Source organism: Trachurus japonicus, chromosome 18, assembly GCF_045865225.1.
Source record: "Trachurus japonicus isolate A0001 chromosome 18, Traja_1.0".
Classification (NCBI taxonomy): Eukaryota; Metazoa; Chordata; class Actinopteri; order Carangiformes; family Carangidae; genus Trachurus; species Trachurus japonicus.
The window spans coordinates 3,930,572-3,956,470 of NC_140924.1; the positions used below are offsets into that span (position 1 = coordinate 3,930,572).

Here is a 25,899-nt window from a genome sequence, read left to right on the forward strand (position 1 = left end):
CCCGGGAGGTGTGGGTTCAATCCCCGCCCGGGCCCTCTTCACCTTGCCACATTGGGGAGGACACGGTGTTGCTCCAGATGAAGACCGGCTGCGCTCCATCCGCATGCATAACTCATGGCTTAGGATAGGGCTGAAGTTGGAGAAAGTGACGGCAGTATGACACTGTGGAGCGGCATAGTGGTGAGTTGCACCAGCGCACGAAGCCATAATGTTGTTTCTGATATTGGAAACTTTGAGATTAAAATGAGCAGCAAACTCATTGCATTTTTCAGGGGAGTGAAACTCAGGAGGTATTGGTCTGGGGGGGATTGACCGGTTTATCAACTGTACTAAACAGAAACTTGGACTTATTATGATTTTCAGTTATAATCTGAAAAATAGTGCTGTCTGGATCTTCTAATTTCTGTGTTGTATATGCTGAGGAGATCTTTGTAAGTAATATAGTCGTCTCGCAGTTTTGTTTTGCGCCACTTATGTTCAGACTTATGGCAGGCTCTTTTTAGAGCTTTCACACTATCCATATTCCTCCATGATGCAATTAAAATGATATCTAACAAAATTTATTTTGTTTGTTTTGTGCTTGATGGAAAATAAACTGGGGAAAGGAGACGAGGACGAGGAACAGAAAACAAATCTGCTGCTTGAGCTGAAGCAGGAAGGTTTAAAGTGTTGACAAAGACTCTGAGACCAGCGTGTTTCAATGTTTCATGTTTATTCATCACATTTTGCTAAAAGCCTTCTTTCCTCAACACGTTCAGTTTCCTTCAGCTTCTGTTTACTTGTCGTTTCCTCCCTTTAACAGCGTTACAGCAGAGAATTACACACGTGTGATTACACAACACACTGATGACACCTGAGGACAGGTGAGTGTGGGTCACAGCTGATCTGGGGTCAGCTCCTTCACTCCCTTCTGACACAGACTGACGGGTGATGGTGTGAACACGGCTTGTCGTTCCAGCAGTTGAAGACTGTGAACAGAAGGAAAAACAGGAAGTCAGGAAAAATCAAGAGAATTAAAGGAGTGTGTTTTCCCAGAACAGTTGTTGTTTAAAGCACTCTGTCATCAGGGTGTAAAATATCCAACGGCTAACATGCTAACAGTAAAATATAAATGAAGTGTTATAAACTCCACCACTGTGCTGCAACAGCAGGAAGCATCAACACAGAGTCTTCATCGTCCCTTCAACTGTCACAACTGAAACGTGTTGAGATTTACCTCCATAATTCATCATGAGACAGTGCTGTCGTGCAAGGAAATTGTTTGGTTTTCCTGGACACCATTTGGTATAGCTGAAGTTTTTGCCGTCGCTCCAGAGCCAAACGTCTTCCTAGAGGACAAGAGACGACAGGACAGAGGTTGTTAGTGAGTGGTTCTATCAGTAACATCTTGTGACTGTTTGTGGTGAGTTACCTGTTGAGCGTTGGAGCCTCCAATCCAAGTGAAGGCATCATCGTTAGCAGCTGTTCGAATCACACTCTGAATGAATTGATAATCCTCCAAGTCCTGGACCGACGCCAGGTTTGCGTCGTTGGTCTGACAGTTTTTCTACAGAGGAGACGGACAGACAGATGTGATTTGTACATATACTGATACAGAAGAGAAGACGTGACCAGGACTTCACTGTGGTCACCAGCTAAAATGAGCTAAGATAAGCTAACGCTTTAGCATCCACATCAGATGAAACTTTTGATACGTCCCAGACTTCATGACGAAATAAATGAAAAACTACTGAGATCATCTCTATGTTCTGTTTTGTGCTAACTAGCTACATGCTAACAAGCTACACTAAAGATTAAACCTGCCAAACATTAGTTTAACTGTTAGCATGCTGACAGTAGCTTGTTTGTCCTTTAGTCATTTTGTCAGATACAACACTAACACCTACAACCGTTTGGAAAAAGTCAAATCACCAGATGTGACAGAACCTGCTCTTGCATGGGCTCTTATTAATATTTCCAGTCTCACCACTGCACTGGGACGTTGGAGGCAAATACAAACCAGAGGTGCAGCAGGATAAACTCAGCAGATGTACAAGAACCCAGAAGTTCCTCTAATTACCTCAGCGTCAGCCCAGGACAGCTCCTTGCGGAAGAAGCCGAAACAGCGACGACTGAATTTACTCCAGCCTTCGGGACAACGGTGGAAGAGACCACGCTGGACATCATCATCTAATGAAAACAAACAGGTTCTTGTGAGTCAGTGTTTCCCAGACAGAGGCGTGCTGCCTGAGTTTATTAACAACAGCTTTCATTCAGTAGAATTTCACATGCTCTTTAATAACAACGAGCTGCTCATGATGTCTGGATGTTATCTTGGGACTGTTTCACTTCATGAAATCCTGTCTCTTCTACAGGAGCCAGTGGAGGTGGTTCATGCTTCTGATGCTTCCTGAGCTTCTACCACAGCAGGTTTTACTGGCAAACACAACTGGTAGGAGACTCTGGAGCCGACCGGACCCAGAATGCACTGGAGAGCTGGACTCTGCTGGACGTCTGGACAGTCAGTAGCTAGTTTGCTGCCACCATGGCCTCATTTAAAGTGAGAGGCTGGATGGATGACTGAGTAATTAAAGGAAGTAAAGGTGCAGCTGTAAAGTCTAAGGGCTGGAGGTCATCACCACGACGCTCTGTCTCCACATTCATCTGTTTACTTTGGTCTGTTCTCATGTTTCATCTTTCAGCTGACGGATGTCAGAACGACTGCCAACAGGTTTCTACAAGGTCTCACTAGTGATACTCACCTGCTCTGGTCAGAACCATCATGGCACAAACAAGCAGAGAGACGATCAGGATCCTCATGGTGATGAAGGATGATGAAGGATGTAGGTGCTGATGATTTAGCTTTGAAAACAAACTAGAAAGACAGAGAAGTGTTATAACCCTGGAGGAAGAGGAAGGCAGCGGAGTATCTGAGAGGAAGGTTGTACCAAACCTGCTGAAGAACGATCTGCTCCTCTTCTTCTTCTCGCCTGTGAAGCTGCTGGACAAGAGGAAGCATCACGTCTTTTATACACCAACTTATCTGGACAGGTGGCATCACGTTGATGTCATCTGTTTGTGCCCACAGGTTAATCAGTTCAGAGGTTGATCAACAAACCAAAGGGCACAACATCCCACACTGTTGTTTTACCAAAGCTAGACCCTGAAGTGGGAGGCAGATGTGAGTCCAACTGATAAAAAAGATGCATTTTATATGATGCTGTGTTGTGAGTAGCTTTAGAGCTAAATGTCTCATTTTAAAGGACAGAAACAGACGTTCAGTTTGTCTGTTCTGCTCTAATGTGAACCAAGAGCCTCGTTATAGACTTAACTCCACTTTTCACTGAGCTGCTTCATCTTTAAGGCTTGTGAGTGACGATGCTTTTGTCAGGACAAAAAGACAAAATGCATCATGGGAAAAACATTCTGACTGTTTCAGCTGTGTTTATTTTTTTTATTAACCAGCAGAAAGGTTCAGAGAGGTGATGATGCTAAAGGAGAAAAGTGGATAAAAACAACAAAACAAAACAACTTAGAGGATCCAGCTGCTGACTTCAAGGGTTCCAGTGTGCCATTCCGAAGGGCCGCCATTCCGAACGTTTACTTTAATGTTTCGGAATGCCGGCCCTTAATTATTCATGGGAAAGAGGTGCCATTCTGAACCTGAAAAAGTCCGCCATCAGCAGAGACTTTCTTGGCCTCCACCTGATCTTTTCACTAAACTTAACCAACTCCTTTCTACATTGCCTAAACCCAACCAAAGCACAGAGCAAGGACACATTTGATCGTGTCAAGCCGGGCAGGAAATCAAACACAGAAACACAAGAGAATCCGGTCAATTTCCAAAATAAAACACATTCGGAATGGCAGACCGTCGGAATGGGGGTCGCCCCCCGACTTCAAGCTGCTACAGTACGATGCTAATCAGTTAGCTAGGGCTCAGGGTGAGGCATGTGGGTTAGGAGGATGAGGAGGGAGAGTCGGTATCAGTGCTTAAACCTTTGTCTCTGAGTCATAAATAAATAATGGAGAAGGAGCTTTAACTCCATTTCAGTTGGGTCCAACAAAAACCCATCCTTGGTTTGTCCATTTTGGGCTACCGTAGAAATCTGGTGGTGCAACTTGGTGAGCTCCATGAAGGCCGAGCGTGTAGATACCAAGAGCTCAGTGTGAACTGTAAAACAGTGCGTACAGCAGCACCAGTGTGTTTTCTTGACAGCAACACTGGGAACATTTTCACTTGTTCTTCCTTTTTCTGACATCTTTGGGTTTTGGTGAGATTGAAATGAAAACAACAAAGAGACGGTGATCGGTCTGAATGTATTTGATTGTATGTGAATGACTGTGTGGGTGGAGGTGGATATATGTTGCCACAGCATATGTTCCACACTGTATCAATGGTCTGTGTCATGTATTTATGTTTTTGATGTTTTGGGGAATGTGTCATGTGGAATGTGAGAACGATTATCCTGGAAAGGACAAATAAACTAAACTAAACTAAAAAAAACCCTGAGAGAACAAACACTATTTGATGAAGATGTTTACAGCTCATTTGAAGCGTGGCCCTGATCACACTGGTTTCTGAACTACGTCATGAGCCCAAAATCCTTGGAAAGTGGTGGGTTAATCTTTAACAATGAGTAAAATCTCCATCTTCTAAGGAACTAGTAACTAAAGCTGTGGTGCAGAGGAGGAGGAAGTTCATGATCTCCCTCTGACACCTTGAGGAGTGGGAGCAGGATCAAGATTCACATGGAAACACTGAAGTACACCACTGCATCAAAATGTCCCTAAGCTGTGGTCTTGAGTAAATGTACTTGATTACTTTCCACCACTGTTTTACTCCAGCTGTGGAGGAGGACTGACAGAGGAAGGAGCTGCACAGCTGGGTAAAGTCCAACACCACTGAACTCAGCTCAGGTCCATGACAAACAAAATGTCCTCATTAAAGCTGCCAGTGTGGGGTGTAACACACACATCACCTCACCTCACCTCACCTCTCAACACCCACACCTGTATCCACCAGCCATGGGGGGAGGAGACGCCCACATACTAGAAAAACATGTCCTAACTGTCCAGTAGAACTATTTAGTAAAAGTACTACAACTGAACAGTAACACAGTGCACAGCAGTATTTGCAGATCATATTTCATAACTAATTGAAAAAATGACTAAACACACCAAACACATCGAACATGAAATATGTCACTTTCATTTCTGTTGTTCCTTCAGTGCTTGTCACACTCTGCTAAAAAACAACAACAGCACAGACCAGAACCATTTCCATGCTGGTCTGTGCTGTGTATGACAACAAGCAGTTCACGATTTACCTCTGAGAGGTACTGGAAAATATGTCCCAACTGTCCAGTACTACAATACTACAGTACAGTAACATCCTCTGACTCCACAGTGACATATTTTCATAGATTGTCAGCAGGGGGCGCTCTCACTCCACTAAACAATCCCCAGTCATTGACAGTGACTCTGTGGAGGAAACAGTTCAACACCGAGCTGCAGATTCAGGAGACAATGTCCTTTCATCTGCTACTCAGTTAGTTATGTGATGAATTATGATCTGCAAATCTGCTGTGCACTGTGTTACTGTACAGTTGTAGTACTTTTACTAAATAGTTCTACTGGACAGTTTAGGACATGTTTTTCTAGTATGTGGGCGTCTCCTCCCCCCATGGCTGGTGGATACAGGTGTGGGTGTTGAGAGGTGAGGTGAGGTGAGGTGATGTGTGTGTTACACCCCACACTGGCAGCTTTAATGAGGACATTTTGTTTGTCATGGACCTGAGCTGAGTTCAGTGGTGTTGGACTTTACCCAGCTGTGCAGCTCCTTCCTCTGTCAGTCCTCCTCCACAGCTGGAGTAAAACAGTGGTGGAAAGTAATCAAGTACATTTACTCAAGACCACAGCTTAGGGACATTTTGATGCAGTGGTGTACTTCAGTGTTTCCATGTGAATCTTGATCCTGCTCCCACTCCTCAAGGTGTCAGAGGGAGATCATGAACTTCCTCCTCCTCTGCACCACAGCTTTAGTTACTAGTTCCTTAGAAGATGGAGATTTTACTCATTGTTAAAGATTAACCCACCACTTTCCAAGGATTTTGGGCTCATGACGTAGTTCAGAAACCAGTGTGATCAGGGCCACGCTTCAAATGAGCTGTAAACATCTTCATCAAATAGTGTTTGTTCTCTCTGGGTTTTTTTTTTAGTTTAGTCTAGTTTATTTGTCCTTTCCAGGATAATCGTTCTCACATTCCACATGACACATTCTCCACAACACCAAAAACATAAATACATGACACAGAACATTGATACAGTGTGGAACATATGCTGTGGCAACATATATCCACCTCCACCCACTCAGTCATTCACATACAATCAAATACATTCAGACCGATCACCGTCTCTTTGTTGTTTTCATTTCAATCTCATCAAAACCCAAAGATGTCAGAAAAAGGAAGAACAAGTGAAAATGTTCCCAGTGTTGCTGTCAAGAAAACACACTGGTGCTGCTGTACACACTGTTTTACAGTTCACACTGAGCTCTTGGTATCTACACGCTCGGCCTTCATGGAGCTCACCAAGTTGCACCACCAGATTTCTACGGTAGCCCAAAATGGACAAACCAAGGTTGGGTTTTTGTTGGACCCAACTGAAATGGAGTTAAAGCTCCTTCTCCATTATTTATCTACGACTCAGAGTCAAAGGTTTAAGCACTGATACCGACTCTCCCTCCTCATCCTCCTAACCCACATGCCTCACCCTGAGCCCTAGCTAACTGATTAGCAGCTTGAAGTCAGCAGCTGGATCCTCTAAGTCGTTTTTGTTGTTGTTTTCATCCAGTTTTCTATTTCATGTCTCTGAACCTTTCTGCTGGTTAAAACAAACACTGCTAAAACAATCCAATTTTACCCATGATGCATTTTGTCTGTTTGTCCTGACAAAAGCATCGTCACTCACAAGCCTTAAAGATGAAGCAGCTCAGTGAAAAGTGGAGTTAAGTCTATAACGAGGCTCTTGGTTCACATTAGAGCAGAACAGACAAACTGAACGTCTGTTTCTGTCCTTTAAAATGAGACATTTAGCTCTAAAGCTACTCACAACACAGCATCATATAAAATGCATCTTTTTTATCAGTTGGACTCACATCTGCCTCCCACTTCAGGGTCTAGCTTTGGTAAAACAACAGTGTGGGATGTTGTGCCCTTTGGTTTGTTGATCAACCTCTGAACTGATTAACCTGTGGGCACAAACAGATGACATCAACGTGATGCCACCTGTCCAGATAAGTTGGTGTATAAAAGACGCGATGCTTCCTCTTGTCCAGCAGCTTCACAGGCGAGAAGAAGAAGAGGAGCAGATCGTTCTTCAGCAGGTTTGGTACAACCTTCCTCTCAGATACTCCGCTGCCTTCCTCTTCCTCCAGGGTTATAACACTTCTCTGTCTTTCTAGTTTGTTTTCAAAGCTAAATCATCAGCACCTACATCCTTCATCATCTTCACCATGAGGATCCTGATCGTCTCTCTGCTTGTTTGTGCCATGATGGTTCTGACAGGTGTCAGAGCAGGTGAGTATCACTAGTGAGACCTTGTAGAAACCTGTTGGCAGTCGTTCTGACATCCGTCAGCTGAAAGATGAAACATGAGAACAGACCAAAGTAAACAGATGAATGTGGAGACAGAGCATCGTGGTGATGACCTCCAGCCCTTAGACTTTACAGCTGCACCTTTACTTCCTTTAATTACTCAGTCATCCATCCAGCCTCTCACTTTAAATGAGGCCATGGTGGCAGCAAACTAGCTACTGACTGTCCAGACGTCCAGCAGAGTCCAGCTCCCCAGTGCATTCTGGGTCCGGTCGGCTCCAGAGTCTCCTACCAGTTGTGTTTGCCAGTAAAACCTGCTGTGGTAGAAGCTCAGGAAGCATCAGAAGCATGAACCACCTCCACTGGCTCCTGTAGAAGAGACAGGATTTCATGAAGTGAAACAGTCCCAAGATAACATCCAGACATCATGAGCAGCTCGTTGTTATTAAAGAGGATGTTAAATTCTACTGAATGAAAGCTGTTGTTAATAAACTCAGGCAGCACGCCTCTGTCTGGGAAACACTGACTCACAAGAACCTGTTTGTTTTCATTAGATGGCGGTTGTCCTGAAGGCTGGAGTAGCTACAACGGTCGCTGTTTCGGCTTTATCCTCAAACACTTGTCCTGGGCTGACGCTGAGGTAATTAGAGGAACTTCTGGGTTCTTGTACATCTGCTGAGTTTATCCTGCTGCACCTCTGGTTTGTATTTGCCTCCATCGTCCCCGTGCAGTGGGGGCGCATGACGTCTGTCCAACTACCCATTTCTCCAACCATACATTTCTTTATTTTTGCGTCCATTAGTCCAACCTCCCACTTCTCCGACTTAAGTAGCCCTCACCCTTAACCTTACCCGGCACGGTGGCACAGTGGTTAGCACTGTTGCCTCACAGCAAGAAGGTCCTGGGTTCGAATCCCGGGCCGCCCAGGGCCTTTCTGTGTGGAGTTTGCATGTTCTCCCCGTGTCTGTGTGGGTTTCCTCCGGGTGCTCCGGTTTCCCACCACTAAAAACATGTCGGCTAGGTTAATCCTCCAGTCAGCGCCCCTGACCAAAGGCACTGGCTCATAATCTGGAGTTGGTCCCCGGGCGCTGCACCGCGGCTGCCCACTGCTCCTCAGGGATGGGTTAAATGCAGAGAAAGAATTTCACTGTACTGTACTGCACTGTACTAGCTGTATATGTGACTAATAAAGTACCTTTACCTTACCTTTACTTACCCTAAACCTAACCTTAAAACTGTAGAATGGGTAGTCGGAGAAATGAGCCGTCGGACTGATGCAGTGGTGAGACTGGAAATATTAATAAGAGCCCATGCAAGAGCAGCTTCTGTCACATCTGGTGATTTGACTTTTTCCAAACTGTTGTAGGTGATGAAGGTGTTAGTGTTGTATCTGACAAAATGACTAAAGGACAAACAAGCTACTGTCAGCATGCTGTTAGCATGCAAACATTAGCTCATTAGCACAAAATAGAACAGAGAGATGATCTCAGTAGTTTTTAATTTATTTTGTCATGAAGTCTCAAAAGTTTCATCTGATGTGGATGCTGAAGCATTAGCTTAGCTTAGCTCATTTCAGCTGGTGACCACAGTGAAGTCCTGGTCACGTCTTCTCTTCTGTATCATCTCTACAAATCACATCTGTCTGTCCGTCTCCTCTGTAGAAAAACTGTCAGACCAACGACGCAAACCTGGCGTCGGTCCTGAGCTTGGATGAGTATCAACACATTCAGAGTGTGATTCGATCAAACACTCAAGAGGATACACCTTCTTGGATTGGAGGCTCCAACTGTCAACAGGTAACTCACCACAAAGAGTGACAAGATGTTGCTGATAGAACCACTCACTAACAACCTCTGTCCTGTCGTCTCTCGTCCTCTAGAACGATGCTTGGCTCTGGATCAACGGCAACAAATTCAGCTATGACAACTGGTGTTCAGGAAAACCGAACAGTATGGGGAACTGTCTCATGATGAATTATGGAGGTAAATCTCAACACGTTTCAGTTGTGACAGTTGAAGGGACGATGAAGACTCTGTGTTGATGCTTCCTGCTGTTGCAGCACAGTGGTGGAGTTTATTACACTTCATTTATATTTTACTGTTAGCATGTTAGCCGTTGGATATTTTACACCCTGATGACAGAGTGCTTTAAACAACAACTGTTCTGGGAAAACACACTCCTTTAATTCTCTCGGTTTTTTCCTGACTTCCTGTTTTTCCTTCTGCTCACAGGCGACAACTGCTGGAACAACAAGGATTGTTCACACGTTCTCTCGTCAGTCTGTGCCAGAAGTGAGTGAAGGAGCTGACCCCAGATCAGCTGTGACCCACACTCACCTGTCCTCAGGTGTCATCAGTGTGTTGTGTAATCACATGTAATTCTCTGCTGTAACGCTGTTAAAGGGAGGAAACAACAAGTAAACAGAATCTGAAGGAAACTGAACATGTTGAGGAAAGAAGGCTTTTAGCAAAATGTGAAGAATAAACATGAAGCATTGAAACACGCTGGTCTCAGAGTCTTTGTCAACACTTTAAACCTTCCTGCTTCGGCTCAAGCTACTAACATAATTTAGCTCTGAGCTAAATCTGGCACACTTACAGGTGCCTGTTCATAACTGTTCATGAATGTGCACTTTCCTCAAACAAATAAACAATAAATGAAATGAAATGAAGCCGCAGATTTGTTTGCTGTTCCTCGTCCTCGTCTCCTTTCCCCTAGTTTCATTTTCTTCAAGCACAAAACAATCAAAATGAATCTTGTTGAATATAATTTTAATTGATCCTGAACTTCATGTTTCTCAGAGTGACACTTGTACCAATAAATAACCAACAGATCTAATTTCAGTACAAGTGACTGATGAGTCTCTGTTGATCAGGTGTGTTTGCACCTGACCGGTGTGTAGAAAGCCACAGAGAAAGATGAGGGGGGAGGATCCTTCAGCTTCTCACCTGTAACACAAGAGGACAGAGTTTGTCACCTGAAGTAGGAGGAGCATGTTCACCGTTAACAGGTGCTACTGCAATATTAAACACTTTGAGAATCAAACATGAAACTCAGAAGCTTCTCTTTAGTTTCCTGGTCGTTCACACACTTTCAGACCTGAACATAACCTGATTAACAGCAGGATGTGGTGTAAACAGAAACTGACCTACTTTCCTTCAAGTTTCATGAAAAACCAGAAGCCTCAGGGAGAATACAAAGAGTTTACAAAGTTTATTGTTATTATAGAGGTTTAGTAAAGATGCTGCTACACTCTCTAAACACTTGAACACTTGAATGAATGAAATAATTGAGCAATGATCATCGTCAGGTGAGAAACTTAATTTGACGGCTCAGTTGTTTCATAAATAAAAATCCGTCTCCCAGGGCAAATCAGCCTGATGATGAGCATTGTTACACACTGTACCTGCTTCACATCAGCATGTTAGCATGCAGGAATTAGCCATTCAAAAAGGAACCAGTTCACGTTGTGGACATGAAGTGGTGTTTGGGTTTTACCTCTCAGACTGAACAGACTGACCTCTCTGGTTCCTGCAGAGACAGAGCAGCAGCGCCGACACCGAAACCAGGAAGAAAGCCACGACCGCGGCAGGAAGTAGAACAAGTGTGGTGTGTGGGGGGTGTCAAAACGGCTCAGAAGGCCTCGCTTCACAACAGAAATACCACAGGGTGGCTCAGTGCAACACAACAAGTGTGACTTCTGAACTCAGAGACATGTTCATCAGTAAAACACACCCAGAACTAGGGATGTATACCGTGGACCGGTACTTTTTGGTACCGGCTCATAATTGGGTCGGTACCAGAGTACCGTTAAGATTCTGGACAAATGGTAGGTCTTATCGGTACTTTTTGAACGTCTCCGTCACGTAATTTCCACCGGGTCTGTCAGCGCCACGGAACCGCTACGCGGCGGTCACCGCAGCTGATCCCTGGCGCTCTAATCAGCACTCGGACCAGGCGAGCCGCGGCAAGTCTCTCCACGCCGCAGCGCCGAGTCCGGCCCGGTCCGTTTGCTGTGTCGGGTCGTCAGTGTTTGAAGCGTCGCACCGGAGACCCAGCAAAATTGAACAATAACCTGGTTTGATACGATGTGACTCTCTAGTTGCTACAGAAACACCATTTCCTGAATCTTCGCGCCTTGTTCAGTCCAACAAAATGAGACGCTGCATGAACTCTGCTGTAAAATTAAACTCTTCGTCTTCTGTTGTAATCTAGCTGGGACATTACTACACCCTTTAGTACCATATGTTCCTGTGTGAATGGGGGGTACTCACCAACAACAGCACACAGCATTGTGATCTCCATGCTGACTGACGGACTGACTGATTTACTGCATCGCACCTCCGCCTTCATGTGACAGAGGCCACAGCTTCCTGTTGTTCATAATGAACTCCACATTAAAACTGTTTGCAGTGCTGGTTTGTGCCAGATCTCAACATCAGGTCTCAGGGGTTGGAGTTCATGCCTCAAATCCTCACCTTAAAACCTCACAAGCTAAAAGTGTTGCAACAAATTAATTTGATTAATCAAACCTGAAATTGTTGATATCTGCCACATGGGGGCAGAAGACACTCTCCCCACTCTGACATCAACTTTGAAAGGCTCCACATTTTGATCCTCCGATGTGTTTTATTTAAACAATTGAGCCTCAAGTAGATGTAAACACCATCTCAGTGGAGTTTAACATCTCCTCTTCCTGTTTGTGAGTTTAACATTAAAAATAACAGTGGATGTATGTCAACAAATCAGCATTTGAGGCGTTGAGATCTGGAAAATGATTGAATGTTGCATTGTTCTGATAATGATTGATGATTAATTAAAAAAAAAAAAATCAGTTAAAGTGGAAAATAATTTTAATATAAATTATCTTTATTGCAGTTTCTGATGCAGACATTTCCCTCCAGTATACATTCTTTGAAAAGGTCGCAGCAGGGTTAACGAACAAGAAACTGTTAGATAAAATCAATAATGAAGTTAAATAAACCAAAATATACATATGGTCTTTGGAATATTGGCACATAGGTGTTTACTGAGCTATTGGATGAAACTACAGCATGTTCACACCATTTGTCTTGAAGTTGTTAATCCAGACTCAGCAATCCACAGTGAAAGCTTCTTCCTGTTATAGCTTTAATTATCCCATGACGGCCGATATGTGTCCAGAACTTGACCGAAGTTCACCTGTGTGGCACATGGAATGGATTAGATGTAGAAAGACACATCTGTGAACATCTGCCTCCTGTCTATTGATTCAATCTGCCGCTCATAAAGTGGACACAAGTACTTACCGGCCCCTCAAGTTCACTCACAACCTAACAATCCCTTTATACCAGCTTCACACAAACATATACACAACTCAACACAAAACTCTCCAAGACATTCGCCACTGCAGTCCACACATTTGACTCCACAACCTATGAACAGGGAACACAAAGGAAAAGTTACCAAACATTTTCATGTGTATGAGCCTTTAACTTGAGACTTTCTTTTTACATATATTACTGTATCTCTTCTGTAAACAATAAAGTTATTATGGGAACTTCCAACAGGTCATTTCTAACTTACTCTCTTCTGTTTTGTTCTCCTCAGACGTCACTGTCCCGACGATGGCAATAACAACAACGATGAAGACGACGATGCCAATGACAATCATAAGGCCGATGTCAAGTCCAATGCCCAGTTGGGAACCTAAAATAATGGAGGAAATATTCAAGTAAAAGTGGGAACTTTTCTACATAAGCACAGTGTGTCAATAATTTAATTAAAAGTAAAGATTCTGCATTTAAAATGTAATTTAATTAACAGCATCAAAAACAGAAGTGTCTTTTTTCCAATAAATACAAACTGAAAAAAATCAACTTTTGACGAATGATGTGTCAATTTCTAATTTCTAATAAACAAAAACATTTACTCACCAGTATCTACTAGTGGCTTTGCAGCGTTGTCTCCATCTATTGGTGCTGTCGAACAGTGGAGAGACGTTTTTAAATATCCCAAAAATTCTGATCCACACTATTAAAGGAAGAAACATTCCTCTTTTTTTTTTTCAAAATCATTGTCAGAACTTTAGGACATCCATTGGATTTCATTGCTGTTGGCCTGACCATAAGTTTCCTCAGCCGCTGTTGGAATACTGTTATCAGAAAAGTGTTGATTAAAGTCAAACGTGACACAATTGGACAAGATGAACTGACCTGAACTTGATGTTAAACAGTTCCTTGATTTATACACTGTTCACACACTGACTGGTTCAACTTGGACTGCATATTCTTACCCGTTGAATATTATGCAATCTGGGTTTCTCTGGAGTGTGGTAACATCCAGGTTTAGTCTGTTAACAGTCAGATTCCTTGTGTTTTTGTCCGATTTCATGTCAGAATTAAGTTACATTTGCGTTTTTATAATTGCTGGGTATGTAGTTTTATAACCTGTTATCCTGTTATAGACGTGTTTTTGTGTCCATTCATTTCCCAGGTCCCAGTTATTAGGCTGTTCCTCGTGATTATGATTCAGTTTATATCAGTTGATCAGTTGTTAACATTTTCAGAAAGCAGATCCTCTGTTCTTACACATGTCAAGATGAAGAGAGTGAAACCATGACACTGTTAACAGTAACAGCTGTCTAAACTCTGAACAATGTCAGTCAGAAGTGTAGAAAACAAACAAACAAACATACCTGCTGAGGCCACACCAGTAAGGAGCAATGTGATGAATCCCACCGCTGCCTTCATGACTCTTGGTCTAATCAGTCAGACGATCGACTCAGCTATGCTCTTTCACAATCCAAAACACAGGATAAACTACATGGTGTCAATCTATTGCAACAATAAAAGCCGGTTACCTCTGCTTCCTTTTATAGTTTTTGTGGAAGGAAGTTGATTTCAGAGAAAGGTGTCAAAAAAACCCTCTAAAGATGGAAACACCCTGAAACCTTGTTCTTCACTAGCAGGCTAAATAATGGTAGATAAAGGTTAAAGGGATAGTTCACCCTAGAATGATATTTCGCTCATTATCTACTCACCCTCATGTTGACTAAGGGCTGGAAGAAGTTTCAGAGTCCACCGTCCCTTCTCTGAGTTACAGGGGGTCTCGGCATAGCAGTGCATGTCCATATAACGGTTGCAAAGGGACACCAGAGCTCTTCGTAAAAAAACACACACAAAAAAACATCCAAATACCTCCATGATGCTCGTATGTAATGTCCGTCTTGTGCTGAAGCCCCAAATTGCGTAATTGTCCCGAAAAAAATTAAATAAGTCTATATTTTAAGCTTGTTTGTAGCGGAAGCTTCTCAAAGCTCCTCTTCCTGGTCCGTCCAAATCTCGCGTGATTTGCGCCGGCGTCAGTGCGGTTACTGCGAATCACGCGAGATTTGGACGGACCAGGAGGAGGAGCTTTGAGAAGCTTCCGCTACAAACAAGCTTAAAATATAGACTTATTTAATTTTTTTCGGGACAATTACGCAATTTGGGGCTTCAGCACAAGACGGACATTACATACGAGCATCATGGAGGTATTTGGATGTTTTTTGGTGTGTGTTTTTTTACGAAGAGCTCTGGTGTCCCTTTGCAACCGTTATATGGACATGCACTGCTACTCCAAGACCCCCTGTAACTCAGAGAAGGGACGGTGGACTCTGAAACTTCTTCCAGCCCTTAGTCAACATGAGGGTGAGTAGATAATGAGCGAAATATCATTCTAGGGTGAACTATCCCTTTAATTTCTCTCAGCAGGGAAAAAAGTTGTTCATAATTTTCCTATGACTCATCTTGTTCAGTCCAACAAAATGAGACGCTTAGACTCTCTTGTAAACTTAGAATGAAACACTAGTTAAGTTTCCATCAGCTGTTTAGATGTGCATCTAGATGTATCGCATCAGAAAATGATGATGGAAACACTGTAATTTGAATCAAAATCCCCAGATTCGCATAAACTGAAGTCCATAGATGAAAACACACAGGATTCAAATTTGTTTTAATGCGCATTTCCCAGTAATTCGAATCTGGATGGAAACATGGCTACTGTCTCTTCTGTTGAGACCTAGAAAAGTTGTTACCACAAACCAGCTGTTCAGACACATGTTAGCTACCGGGTGAACAGTAGCACTCAGAAAATCAATGAGCAAATCAATGTTGATTCATTAAACCTGCAACAACGGTTTTTCCCCACTAGGTGGCAGCAGAGACAGGATGTGGATGATGGGATTTCTAGAGTGAGACATTTTGAGGAGTCTCACTGAGGATCAAACAGTGGCATATTTCAATATTCATAGATTCAGAACTCATGGATAAAGACGTAGAAGTACAAACAAGTAAATTCTGTAAACATGAATTGATCTCCATAAATCACTACTCATCCTGAGTTACCTCCGTCTACAGTCTTATTATCTATATATGATTTGTGTTCTTGTCTTGTCGTTGTTATGTATTTTTCCCTTAGCCGCTATCTATCTATCTATCTATCTATCTATCTATCTATCTATCTATCTATCTATCTATCTATTGTATCTATGATGGCGTCTGATTCAGGTTGGGTTTGACTGATACCTACATGTCCAGCCACACTATGTCAGTTTGAACATAAGATGAATAAATTGATACATTTTGTAAATCTGTTACAGTCATTTTATTTATCAATTTATTTCAGACATCACGACCAATGAAGGTTGATGGTCAGGAACGACATATTTCTCTTACTGTCCTTTTATCACAAAGGAGTTAAAAGGTTTTTGCATTCTCAGTCCATCAACATGACAAACTACACCTTTAGACACTTGAAGCTCTGGCTAAAACCAACAACCAACTATGGTAAATAAAATTCAACATATAAAAAAAACATTAAAAAAAGTCTTAGCAGGCTTTGAATATATGTACAATACAACAAGGAAGAGAAGGAACAAGAGGCTTTATACCGTTGGAACAGTTATAGAGGAAGTACAGAGGAACCAGGAAGGGATTAGACTACTTCATGTTAATGTGTCACAGATTTATATTTAAATCAGTGAAATTCCTGAATTAGTCCACTCATCTACACAACAGCCCCCACGCCTCCTCTCTGTGGTCGATGTGTCCAGAACCAGACTGAAGTCCGCCTGTGGTGATGTAGAAAAGACACAAACATGTGAACATCTGCCTCCTGTCCATGAACTTTAGCCTGACTAATAACGGATGGCTCAATTAAAATAATAAATAATAATGGATAAAATAGGAAAAGACAATCACTTACCTGCCTCTCAGATGGATTCAGTCAGTTCGTCCAAACCTGCTTCAAACAGAGCGGCACCTAATTTAACGCACATCTGTCCGAGACAATCACAGCACATGCCCAGATATTTGTCTCTGTTACCTGCAGAACAAAAGGTCAAGTTAATGCGATTAAAACTCAAAGAGACGACTGTGCGACTGCCCAGAAAATGTTATAAATGGAAGATGAGGAACGCCGTGTTTAATTTTTCTTCAGTGAAAAACTTCAAACATTGTGAAACAAGTGGAAAAAGAAGGTCCTGACTTACTCTGTTCTGTTGTGTTGTCTTCAGAGTTCACCGTCCCTACCAAGGCAACGACAAGGACAACAATGACGACGACGACGATGATAATGACGATGCCGACGTCAAGGCCAATGCCAACTTGGGGACCTGAGAGAATAGAGGAAAAAGTCAAGTGGTGGTGGGAACGTCCGCTAAAGTAGAGTGTGCCAATAAACGCTAAATAAACTAGAACAGAACTAGAATAATCGTTTTGAAGCCTGTCATGACTGTTCTGAGTAAAACATATAAGTGGATATGTAAATAACATCCTTATAGACATTTGAGTTAAACAAAAACGTTTCAGATACAGTAGGAATGAAATGTACAAACATGGGGGCATTGAAAGAAAACTAATATCCGTTGTACCAGGAAAAGTCACACTGAGTTCACAGCTGTAGAGGTTGGATGTGTGAAAAAGTGAAACTTGGAACAGGCCTCAGGTACAGGACAGTATAGATGTCCTCGCTCACCTGATCTGTTCTATCCAATCATGTGTCTGTAGGGTGATCATCATCACAAATATATGAAGATATTTATGTTACATACCCACAGGTAAGTTGGTGCATATAGTTCTTTATTTTACTATTTATTTTCTGTATGCCCATTGCCCTTCATCTCTGACACATTCAAATCTGACAGATTCTCCATGTGTTTTAGGGACAAACCTAATTTTTCCAATTTCATCCTCCAGTAAAAAACACCTTACAATTTCAGTTTTGTTATTTCAACTAAAAACTTTCAGCAGACACATGGACACAGGTTTACAGCTCCTTCATGTTAGTGCTCAGAGAGGTGATGATTGATCATGTGTCTGTCTGATCAATATGTGACCGATTCAACTTGAGGTTGTGGGTTTCATTCCCATTTTGATCGATAGCACACTTAAATTTACTTACTGTTGAGATCCGGAGCGTCGTCTCCACCCACTGGTGCTGTCAATCAGTCAAGTGAAGAAAATAGATTAAAAAGAAAAAAAAAACAAGTTGAATTACCACATCCACAAGCAGTTTGGGTGGTTTGGTAAACAGAGTGAAAACCTACAGAAACACATGTTGTCACCACTGTAACTGAGACCAGAGCCGTCTCTACTACAGTAGATAATACTGTATGTAGTAAAAAAACACACCTGTTGAAGCCAAATGAGTGAAGAGCAAGACGATGAATCCCACTGATGCCTTCATGACGCTTGGTCAAATCAGTCTTGGACAAGACAGAGAGAATAAATTAATACAAAAGTATACAGTAACAGCAACTGTGCAAAAAAAAGAGAAATTGATCCTGAACACTAAGTGATCCAACTTGTCGCAGTGATTAAAAAAAATGCTACCTCTGTTCCTTTTATACTTTTTGTGAAGGGAAGTTGTTTTCAAATTTTCTGAATGGTGGCAGTGAGCCGTGGTTTTGCGGACAGAGACGCCTTGTTATAGAGGAAATCTCATCTTCTGCAACTCATGCAATGAATAAATGAGGAACTAACTATAATGATAGAGAGGGGTTCCAATACCAATGTAATATCTGCACATAATTCATCACTTCTTTGTCACTGTACATGTTTATGTACATATACTGTTTATAGTATATTGTTTTGCAGGGCTCCAGACTGCCTCTAAATTGAGGCATTTTGCCCCTAAAATTTGAAACAGTGCAAGTTAATTCTTCATCTACTTGCGTTGTACAACCAGTTAATCTGCTGTTTTATTGTAACATTGGTGAAAGGTGGAAGGGACGACTCAAAAAATCTGGAATCTGGCCAATGTATGTGAGGATCATGAATGAAAAGTAAATGTGAATATTTGGTCTTGCACTTTAAGTTAAGGCCCACTGTTAGTTAGTCTGGGTTTAATATTTTGTGTTCTTAATTCCAGCTGTTGCAATAATGTAAATTTCCCCGCAGTGGGATAAATAAAGGAAAATCTAATTTTATTATATCTCATCTCGCCTGATGAATCAGTTAAAATTAAAGTTACGATGAATCTGGTTGATATTAGTTTGTGAACTCCTCTATATCAGCCTGTCAGTGCTCTGTCTTGTTACTTTAACTGTCCACAAAGGGGCGCCATAGTGCTCAGACCTGGACCTACATGGTGTATCAATGATGAACTGATGGATGGATAAATTATCCTATATTTATGACATTGCCCCCTGAGGATAAATAAAGTTTTATCTATCTATCTATCTATCTATCTATCTATCTATCTATCTATCTATCTATCTATCTGATCCCAAACACAAAACAATAAGGAGCAGTGCTTTTACATTAGTATTTCCATTTTAAAAATGGTCCTATTAATGAGACTTGACTGCAAAAACCTGTTGTTTTTTGTTCACATTTGTGCTTCATGAGGCAGCACAAATAACAAACTCCTCTGAGGAACAGACGGAGGAACTAACGTGACACCTGCTCTACATGATGACACCGGGTTATTGTTCATTTTAAACCACTAGATGGAGCCGAACAAACCTCACAACTGTTTGATACCTTACCCCCCTCCTCTTGTCTGTTTATACTTACTGTTTTAGTGTGTTTATAGTTCATCATCATGACTTCAGGGATGTCAGCAAGTTTTCTGTTTTCTGAAAAACAACAGGGGAGAGCAGTTTTTAATGTTTCGGGTGCAGAGAGGCTGAAACAAGTGAACCAAACCAAAAAAATATACGTGTGTACATTTCCTCTGGCAGTGTGTTTTGGTCATGATACTGACACTGAAACACAGACACGGGGAGCCTCAGGCCTTAAAAGGGACTAAAAATAGTTTCAGTGTCAGTTGTGAAATTAAAGAGCAGCCGGTGCAGGGATGTCGACACGGGCCTGAGATGAACGCGTCTGTTCAGAGCTGCACGCTACACACTTCCTCCTGCGTACACACGCTTTCACTGCCATGTGGTCAGAGTAAGTGAGGTGATGACGCAAGAAGCGTGAGACAGAAAACCCACAACATCACTGTGTAGTGTGCAGGTCACTCAGGATGCCTTCAGGGTCAGTGTGAATGATTTAAACGTGCGTACATATGTACAATGGTTGTCATTAAATTAAATAATAACACTAACAATCAGCTCCTACCTGCAGAGAAGCTGAAGCTGTCCAGTGCTGATGCCGGTGCTGCAGACATTGTTCTCCGTCCATGTAGACACCTGCAGAGCCTGAGTGCGTTCAAATTAGTCACGTACAAATTTGTGGTCGTGGTTTAATGCGACCACCGAAGAGTTTCAGTTTTTCATTTGTCTCTGCAGCGCCTCATCACCTCACGTTGTCCTGTGTCTCACTAAAAAATAACTTAATTCTGTGCTTTGCATTGGTGGCAATGATTTTAAAGAGTTTAAAATTACAATTTCAAACAGGGATGCAAACGGGTCAGGACCAAAAAAGAGAGGAATTGTGTGTGTGGTGTGTGTGTGTGTGGGCGGGGGGGGCGGGCAGGGGGGAGGGGGCGCTCACCATTAACAACATTAACAAATAATTACATTACAATATCTCTTCGGATCTGAAAGATTCACACAAGTCACCTAATTGGCCGTGAAAAAAGTGAGCTGCGCTTTTCGGCGCGCTGTTTGCATCCCTGTTACAAGCTTTGAAGTTTGATATAACAAAATAGCACATGTTCATGAAGATAAAAAAAAATGATTGAGAGTTAAACTGCGACTTGCTCCATTGCTGACATTAAAACACGTGAGCAGACCGTCTCCTCTGTTCTTCAGTCAGGTGTCAGGGACCTGTAAAACACAACACACAAAAACTAACAAAACAATCGGAGCTTCACATAAATACTCAGCTAATCAAGAGCTTTACTAACTACACTATAGGAATCGAAGATGAATTGAACCTGACTTAAAGGGATATTCCTCTGTTAGTTTAACCCATAGTCTAACGCATCACGAGACCGAGTAGAACTATCTTGCTGCGAGGTTGATAGTCGAATCAGACCTCATCGAATCGTCGACTATTCAATGTCACCCCTCATTATCATTATATCTTTCTGTCACGCTGAACATTGCCACTCGTCCTTAAATCCTGAGGGGCTGTATGTAATTAACACTTTTTATAATCCAGTTTGCGACATGATTCGTAAATTGGACCAGTGCTATTTACACATTAGAGGCAGAGTTTCTGTACCTTTGTTTCTTATACAGATGTAATCCCAGTAAAAACAGCAACAGAGTGACAGGCAGAATGGCAGCAGCAATCCACCGAACGGCGGTGACAACACGGGGCTGACTCTGAGGGAAGTCAGGGTCTTCAGGAACATCTGGAATAATATCTAGAAGAGAATAAATTTGACACATTTTCATCATCTCATCTTGACACTAGAGGAGAAATCAAAGTGCACATGTAACAGAGAGGAACTCACCTTCACTTTGTTTTAACACAGCCAACCAGATCTCTGGAGATTCTCCAACTCCAGAGATGCTGCACTTATAGAGTCCTTCATCAGACTTAGAAACATTTTCAATGGTCCCATAACTTCCATACATTGGAAGTTGGTCGTTGTCTTTGTAGAAATCAGCGATCTGTGACTGATTTTTCCTGTTTCTGCAGTGTAAAGTCATATTATCTCCCTCCATCACAGGACGAGGATAAATGTCCAGGATTACATTAGATGCTGAAAATGTGATGGAGAAGTTAGTAACATATCTTTGTGTATTAGAAAACACAAGCCATGTAAGTCATAAGACATTTCCATTAAATGAATAGCTGGTGTCAACTATATTTAACAAAAATAACACAATATATTGATGTTTGTAATTAACAGTTACAGACATTAATAGGTTAATTGGTGTAGGTGTAATTGTGAATCATGACCTTGTATACTGTATAATTGTGTTTTTGTAATCAGGGCGTCATTGAAAAAGAGAGCTCGCTCTCAATTGACCTTCCCTGAATAAATAAAGGAAAAATGAAAAATGAAATGTTAGTAATTATTAACAATTAGCATTTCATTTTGTGCAGCACTTTCAGTGAAAAAGCCTTTACAGGCAGAAAAAGGGTAAAAAATATTAAATTACAAAATTGTCTTTGATTATTTTTCTGCTGATTATTTTTGCAGTTTTTGCCACCTGATTTATAAATATTGGATGGATTTCTGGAATGTCAGAAACCTTGGTCTATCTGGCGGTAAATCAAATTGTGACAGATTTGACACATCCTTCATCACAACCCATATCTTACGTAACATCAAAATATACAGTTGTTCACTATAGACCATTTCCAAAGTCAAAGTCCAAAAGTCCAAACTTTTTCCAAAGTTTAGCGTGTTTCTTGTTAAAGGGATAGTTCAACATTTTGGCAAACTGTCCCATTGCCATAATCCCTATAGTCATAGCAGTAGGTTCGTTACCTTTAATTGTCGGTGCAAGCTATTTTTAGAACAGCGGAGCAGAGCCGTGAGCTGCTCAGAGCTACGCTACGGAGGCTCATGGGATTTCTTGGTTTTCCTTGTGTATTTGATGAGTTTGATGATGAGGGAAACCAAGAAATCCCATGAGTCTCCGTAGCGTAGCTCTGCTCCGCTGTTTTAAAAATAGCTTGCACCGACAATTAAAGGTAACGAACCTACTGCTATGACTATAAGGATCATGGCAATGGGCCAATTTGCCAAAATGATGAACTATCCCTTTAACCTATATGGTCAACATACCGGTGACGGTGATGTTTACGACACTGCTTCGTTGTCCGGCTTCATTTTCACACCAGTACTGTCCGCTGTCTTTTTCTAAGGCAGGATGAATGTTGTAGTACGGTGCTGATGTGTTCCAGTTTGAAGAGATTGTAGGAGCTGTTTTGAGTTTCTTCATCACTCTCCACTCACTGGAACCACGGACATGTCCACAACTTACAGATACGTTCTCATATTCAAGAAACACAGGTTTGTCTGGAACAACACGAGGAAAAGCTGTATCTGAGACAGAAAATAAATAAATTGATTACACTGAGGTCACTCAAATCAGATTTCAGCTGTCATTTTACAACATAACATCTGAGTAATACCAATATGCTATCGAAACAAAGCAATTATTTGGTTATTATTTCAGCAGTCAGCTTGCTTGTAATGGTTGTTTAATTTCAATCAGTTGCATCAGTCAGTGCACAGAAATTACACAATCAACAGTAATATACTGTAGCTTTATGAAAGAATTGCTCAACTTACCAAAGTTGCGAACAATTTCACTGTGGTCGACCTGTGCATCCACCAGGACCAACATCATCAACATCACTGAGAGGAAAATGAAAAAGAGCTGCACGTCTGACTCATGTCTGCTAGTTAAAATAACAAAAACATGACGTTTGTTGGCCTCAGTACTCACACAGTCTGATGCAGAGAGCTGTCACCCCCATGATGTCTTGCTGCGGACTGAGCATTAGAGGCTGAAGAGCAGCCTGAGACGTAAAATAGGCTCTAACCTCCTCTTCCTGTTTGAATTATTTCTGGTGTTGAAGCTGCTGCGGGTGAGAAGTCGTGACACATGAGGCAGAGTAGAATAGAACAGGTCACCGTCTTCTACTTCTACTTCTTTCTTTATCAGCAAGAGAAGAACAATGCTGTGCTGTGCTGGTAGTGAATAAGAGAAAAAGACTGTTTAAATGTGTCTTCTGCATATGTACTGTAGGTACAATGGTTATTGAGGAGTACTCCTGGCCACTAGGGGGTAGCATCTCAGTAGACCTGCTCAGTTAGGAGTTGGCCATATTTTTTATGCTCCGTTTCATTTCCTGCTACAGTGGCTTGATATTGTTCTCTGTTCATATTCCTGTAAGCCTTAGTATCATTATTATCAAGCTTGGTTAAGTTACTATTTACCTCTGTTCTATTTTCATGTATTAATGATCTGTTTTGTGTATTGCTGCGGGGCTTCTTCATCTTTGTCATTAAATAGATGTGACATCGTGTGTTTCTTCAGTAATTAAAATAAATAATAATAATAATAATAGTAATCAGCTCCTACCTGCAGAGACGCTGAAGTTGTCCGGTGCTGCAGACATTGTTCTCCGTCCATGCAGACACCTGCAGAGCCTGAGCGCGTTCAGATGAGTCACGTACAAATATGTGGTCGTGGTTTAATTCGACCACCGAAGAGTTTCAGTTCTTACAGAGGACCTGTTCATTCGTCTCCGCGGCGCCTCACTACCTCACGTTTCCCTGTGTCTCTGTCTCTATCAAGAGTCACAATGAGAGGCTATCAAGTTTGTCTTTGCATGAATGCAATTGTCCCTTAATGCTGAAATAATATAATATTGTAAATATGAGGGAGCCTCAAAGCTACTCTATCATGAAAACCATTAAAATAATCATACAAGCCTGTTTGGCTGATGCTACACTGGATGGAGATGATCTTAACATCCCATTGGCCTGTAACATGACAACTACACCAGACAGGTGTTACTAGAAACAGGAACAGACCCAGTTCCATCTGGGCCCAAAAAAAACGCAGAGGTTGTGATCGTGAACGAATGCTTCAGACAGGCAGCGGCTCCATACTGCGAACCAAACGCTTATTTTTGTGTTGTACGTTCTGCTAATTGCTTATGCTTCTTGTTTCTAGTTACTGACAGCGTGTTCATTGCGTGAAGTCACTATATGGGACACACCACACTTGATTCCCCTACTTTACTCATGTCTTATCGTGCTTATCTAAACCTGTGTTAGTGTTATGTCAGGGTTGCCAACTCTCACGCATCTGGCGTGTGTCACACGCTTTTAGGTCCTGTCTCACGCTCTCACGCCACTCAAACAATTCTCACGCCAAAATCAAGCGATTCGGCAAAAAAAAAAAAAAAAATTAAAGCAAGCTTTGGCACTCATAGGCTCTCTGATTGGTGTGCGTGATGCTTATCCGCGTGTCGATTGGACGGCTGCTCAAGCCTGTGATCACAGCACAGTAGGACGGGGAGTTGTCGATTCGCGACCCCCTCCCCCAACAGCGGCACGGTGTTGAAGCCTGGACCCGACTTGGTCCGAATCCGATGGCCAAAAAAAAGAGGGAGAGAGCGAAGCCCGAGACACAACCTGACCTGACCGAGTTGTTTTCGGCCTGAACGCGGCTCGAACTGACGCCTGCGGTCGGGCTGGTTGGGCCAGTCCGTTGAAAACTATAAAATCAAGATACAGACTTGGTAGAACAAAAGTACAGCCAGGCAGCTCAGTCCAGAGAGCAGAGGAGAGAGAGACAGCGCAGCAACAGGTGTGTGTGTGTGTGTGTGTGTGTGTGTGTGTGTGTGTGTGTACGTCTGTGTGTACGTGTGTGCGCAACTGCGCATGCATGCACGTGGGCCATACCTGCAAACTCTGAATGGGTGTTTATTATAATGTTTATTACAGAAGAGAAACACACATTTCAGGACCTGACTTGTATCATCAGGCTGTAGTAGAAGACTGAACAGGACATGTCTGTTCTGTCCTTTCATATATTAATAGGCTCAATAGGCTGGTCCAGGCCAAAAGCCACAGCTCCCCACTAGACCAGTTTCATACACTCCAGCCATACAATGATAGGAACCACAGATCTGCTTTTTTCCCTCTTATCTGAAGCAAATGTTGTGTTTTCCCTTTATTTTCTTCTCAGAGTACACCAGATTGCTTCAAATACATGTTAAAATCACATTTTTTTCCTGGGGGGGTGCCCCCAGACCCCCCTAGAGGGATATTTTTTGTCACCTATTAACACCTCTAGCCTACTCAGTTTGCAGGTATAATGTGTGTGTGTGTGTGTGTGTAAGAGAGAGAGGCAGAGAGAAAAACTACAATAAACATAACTATTATTATTATTATAGACAGCGCCCCCCCCCCCCGCCAACAGAATCTC

The 25,899-nt window shown here is 42.1% G+C and overlaps 4 protein-coding genes across 6 annotated transcripts; all 4 read right to left on the reverse strand.

Moving 5' to 3' along the window:
- Positions 1-900: 900 nt before the first annotated feature.
- Positions 901-2,760, reverse strand: LOC146968387 (type-2 ice-structuring protein-like). The gene is made up of 5 exons (XM_085760505.1): positions 2,742-2,760; positions 2,060-2,169; positions 1,412-1,546; positions 1,217-1,328; positions 901-968 (listed from the first exon to the last, which is right to left on the reverse strand). The coding sequence occupies exons 1-5, from the start codon at positions 2,758-2,760 to the stop codon at positions 901-903; spliced, it is 444 nt and encodes a 147-aa protein (XP_085616631.1).
- Positions 2,761-12,755: 9,995 nt separating this feature from the next.
- On the reverse strand, positions 12,756-14,451 carry LOC146968388 (uncharacterized). Of its 2 annotated transcripts, none has more exons than XM_085759142.1 (4): positions 14,254-14,450; positions 13,493-13,537; positions 13,143-13,265; positions 12,756-12,991 (listed from the first exon to the last, which is right to left on the reverse strand). In XM_085759142.1, exons 1-4 carry the CDS (start codon positions 14,306-14,308, stop codon positions 12,879-12,881), a joined length of 336 nt encoding a protein of 111 aa, XP_085615268.1. In that variant the 5' UTR covers positions 14,309-14,450; the 3' UTR covers positions 12,756-12,878. The 2 variants fall into 2 exon arrangements, 1 of the variants encoding a protein (XP_085615268.1); XR_015034201.1 differs by having other exon boundaries at positions 12,854-12,991; positions 13,493-13,710; positions 14,254-14,451.
- A 1,763-nt stretch (positions 14,452-16,214) lies between these two features.
- Positions 16,215-18,408, reverse strand: LOC146968389 (uncharacterized). 2 transcript variants are annotated; one of them, XM_085759144.1, is made up of 5 exons: positions 18,230-18,358; positions 18,000-18,035; positions 17,089-17,211; positions 16,803-16,922; positions 16,215-16,668 (listed from the first exon to the last, which is right to left on the reverse strand). In XM_085759144.1, the coding sequence occupies exons 1-4, from the start codon at positions 18,282-18,284 to the stop codon at positions 16,810-16,812; spliced, it is 327 nt and encodes a 108-aa protein (XP_085615270.1). In that variant the 5' UTR covers positions 18,285-18,358; the 3' UTR covers positions 16,215-16,668; positions 16,803-16,809. The 2 variants fall into 2 exon arrangements, with proteins under 2 accessions (XP_085615270.1, XP_085615269.1); XM_085759143.1 differs by lacking the exon at positions 16,215-16,668 and having other exon boundaries at positions 16,706-16,922; positions 18,230-18,408.
- Positions 18,409-20,695: 2,287 nt separating this feature from the next.
- LOC146968390 (putative high affinity immunoglobulin gamma Fc receptor IB) lies at positions 20,696-24,212 on the reverse strand. The gene is made up of 6 exons (XM_085759103.1): positions 23,404-24,212; positions 23,247-23,312; positions 22,737-22,997; positions 21,450-21,701; positions 21,215-21,359; positions 20,696-20,814 (listed from the first exon to the last, which is right to left on the reverse strand). Exons 1-6 carry the CDS (start codon positions 23,456-23,458, stop codon positions 20,796-20,798), a joined length of 798 nt encoding a protein of 265 aa, XP_085615229.1. The 5' UTR covers positions 23,459-24,212; the 3' UTR covers positions 20,696-20,795.
- Between the last annotated feature and the right edge of the window lie 1,687 nt (positions 24,213-25,899).

Excerpts from the sequence above, each read along its gene's own strand:
- LOC146968387 (XM_085760505.1), bottom strand. Across the intron at positions 1,547-2,059 it reads TGTCCTGGGCTGACGCTGAG|AAAAACTGTCAGACCAACGA; the intron begins GTAATTAGAGGA and ends TCTCCTCTGTAG. Across the intron at positions 1,329-1,411 it reads GAGGCTCCAACGCTCAACAG|GAAGACGTTTGGCTCTGGAG; the intron begins GTAACTCACCAC and ends CTTGTCCTCTAG.
- LOC146968388 (XM_085759142.1), bottom strand. The coding sequence starts at position 14,308 with ATGAAGGCAGCGGTGGGATTCATCACATTGCTCCTTACTGGTGTGGCC. Across the intron at positions 13,266-13,492 it reads AAAGCCACTAGTAGATACTG|GTTCCCAACTGGGCATTGGA; the intron begins GTGAGTAAATGT and ends CCATTATTTTAG. Across the intron at positions 12,992-13,142 it reads GGAGAACAAAACAGAAGAGA|GTTGTGGAGTCAAATGTGTG; the intron begins GTAAGTTAGAAA and ends CCCTGTTCATAG.
- LOC146968389 (XM_085759144.1), bottom strand. The coding sequence starts at position 18,284 with ATGAAGGCATCAGTGGGATTCATCGTCTTGCTCTTCACTCATTTGGCT. Across the intron at positions 18,036-18,229 it reads CACTCATTTGGCTTCAACAG|CACCAGTGGGTGGAGACGAC; the intron begins GTGTGTTTTTTT and ends ACTGATTGACAG. Across the intron at positions 16,923-17,088 it reads AGACAACACAACAGAACAGA|GTAACAGAGACAAATATCTG; the intron begins GTAAGTCAGGAC and ends TTTGTTCTGCAG.
- LOC146968390 (XM_085759103.1), bottom strand. The coding sequence starts at position 23,458 with ATGCTCAGTCCGCAGCAAGACATCATGGGGGTGACAGCTCTCTGCATC. Across the intron at positions 22,998-23,246 it reads TGAAATTGTTCGCAACTTTG|ATACAGCTTTTCCTCGTGTT; the intron begins GTAAGTTGAGCA and ends TTTCTGTCTCAG. Across the intron at positions 21,360-21,449 it reads TGTGTTAAAACAAAGTGAAG|ATATTATTCCAGATGTTCCT; the intron begins GTGAGTTCCTCT and ends ATTCTCTTCTAG.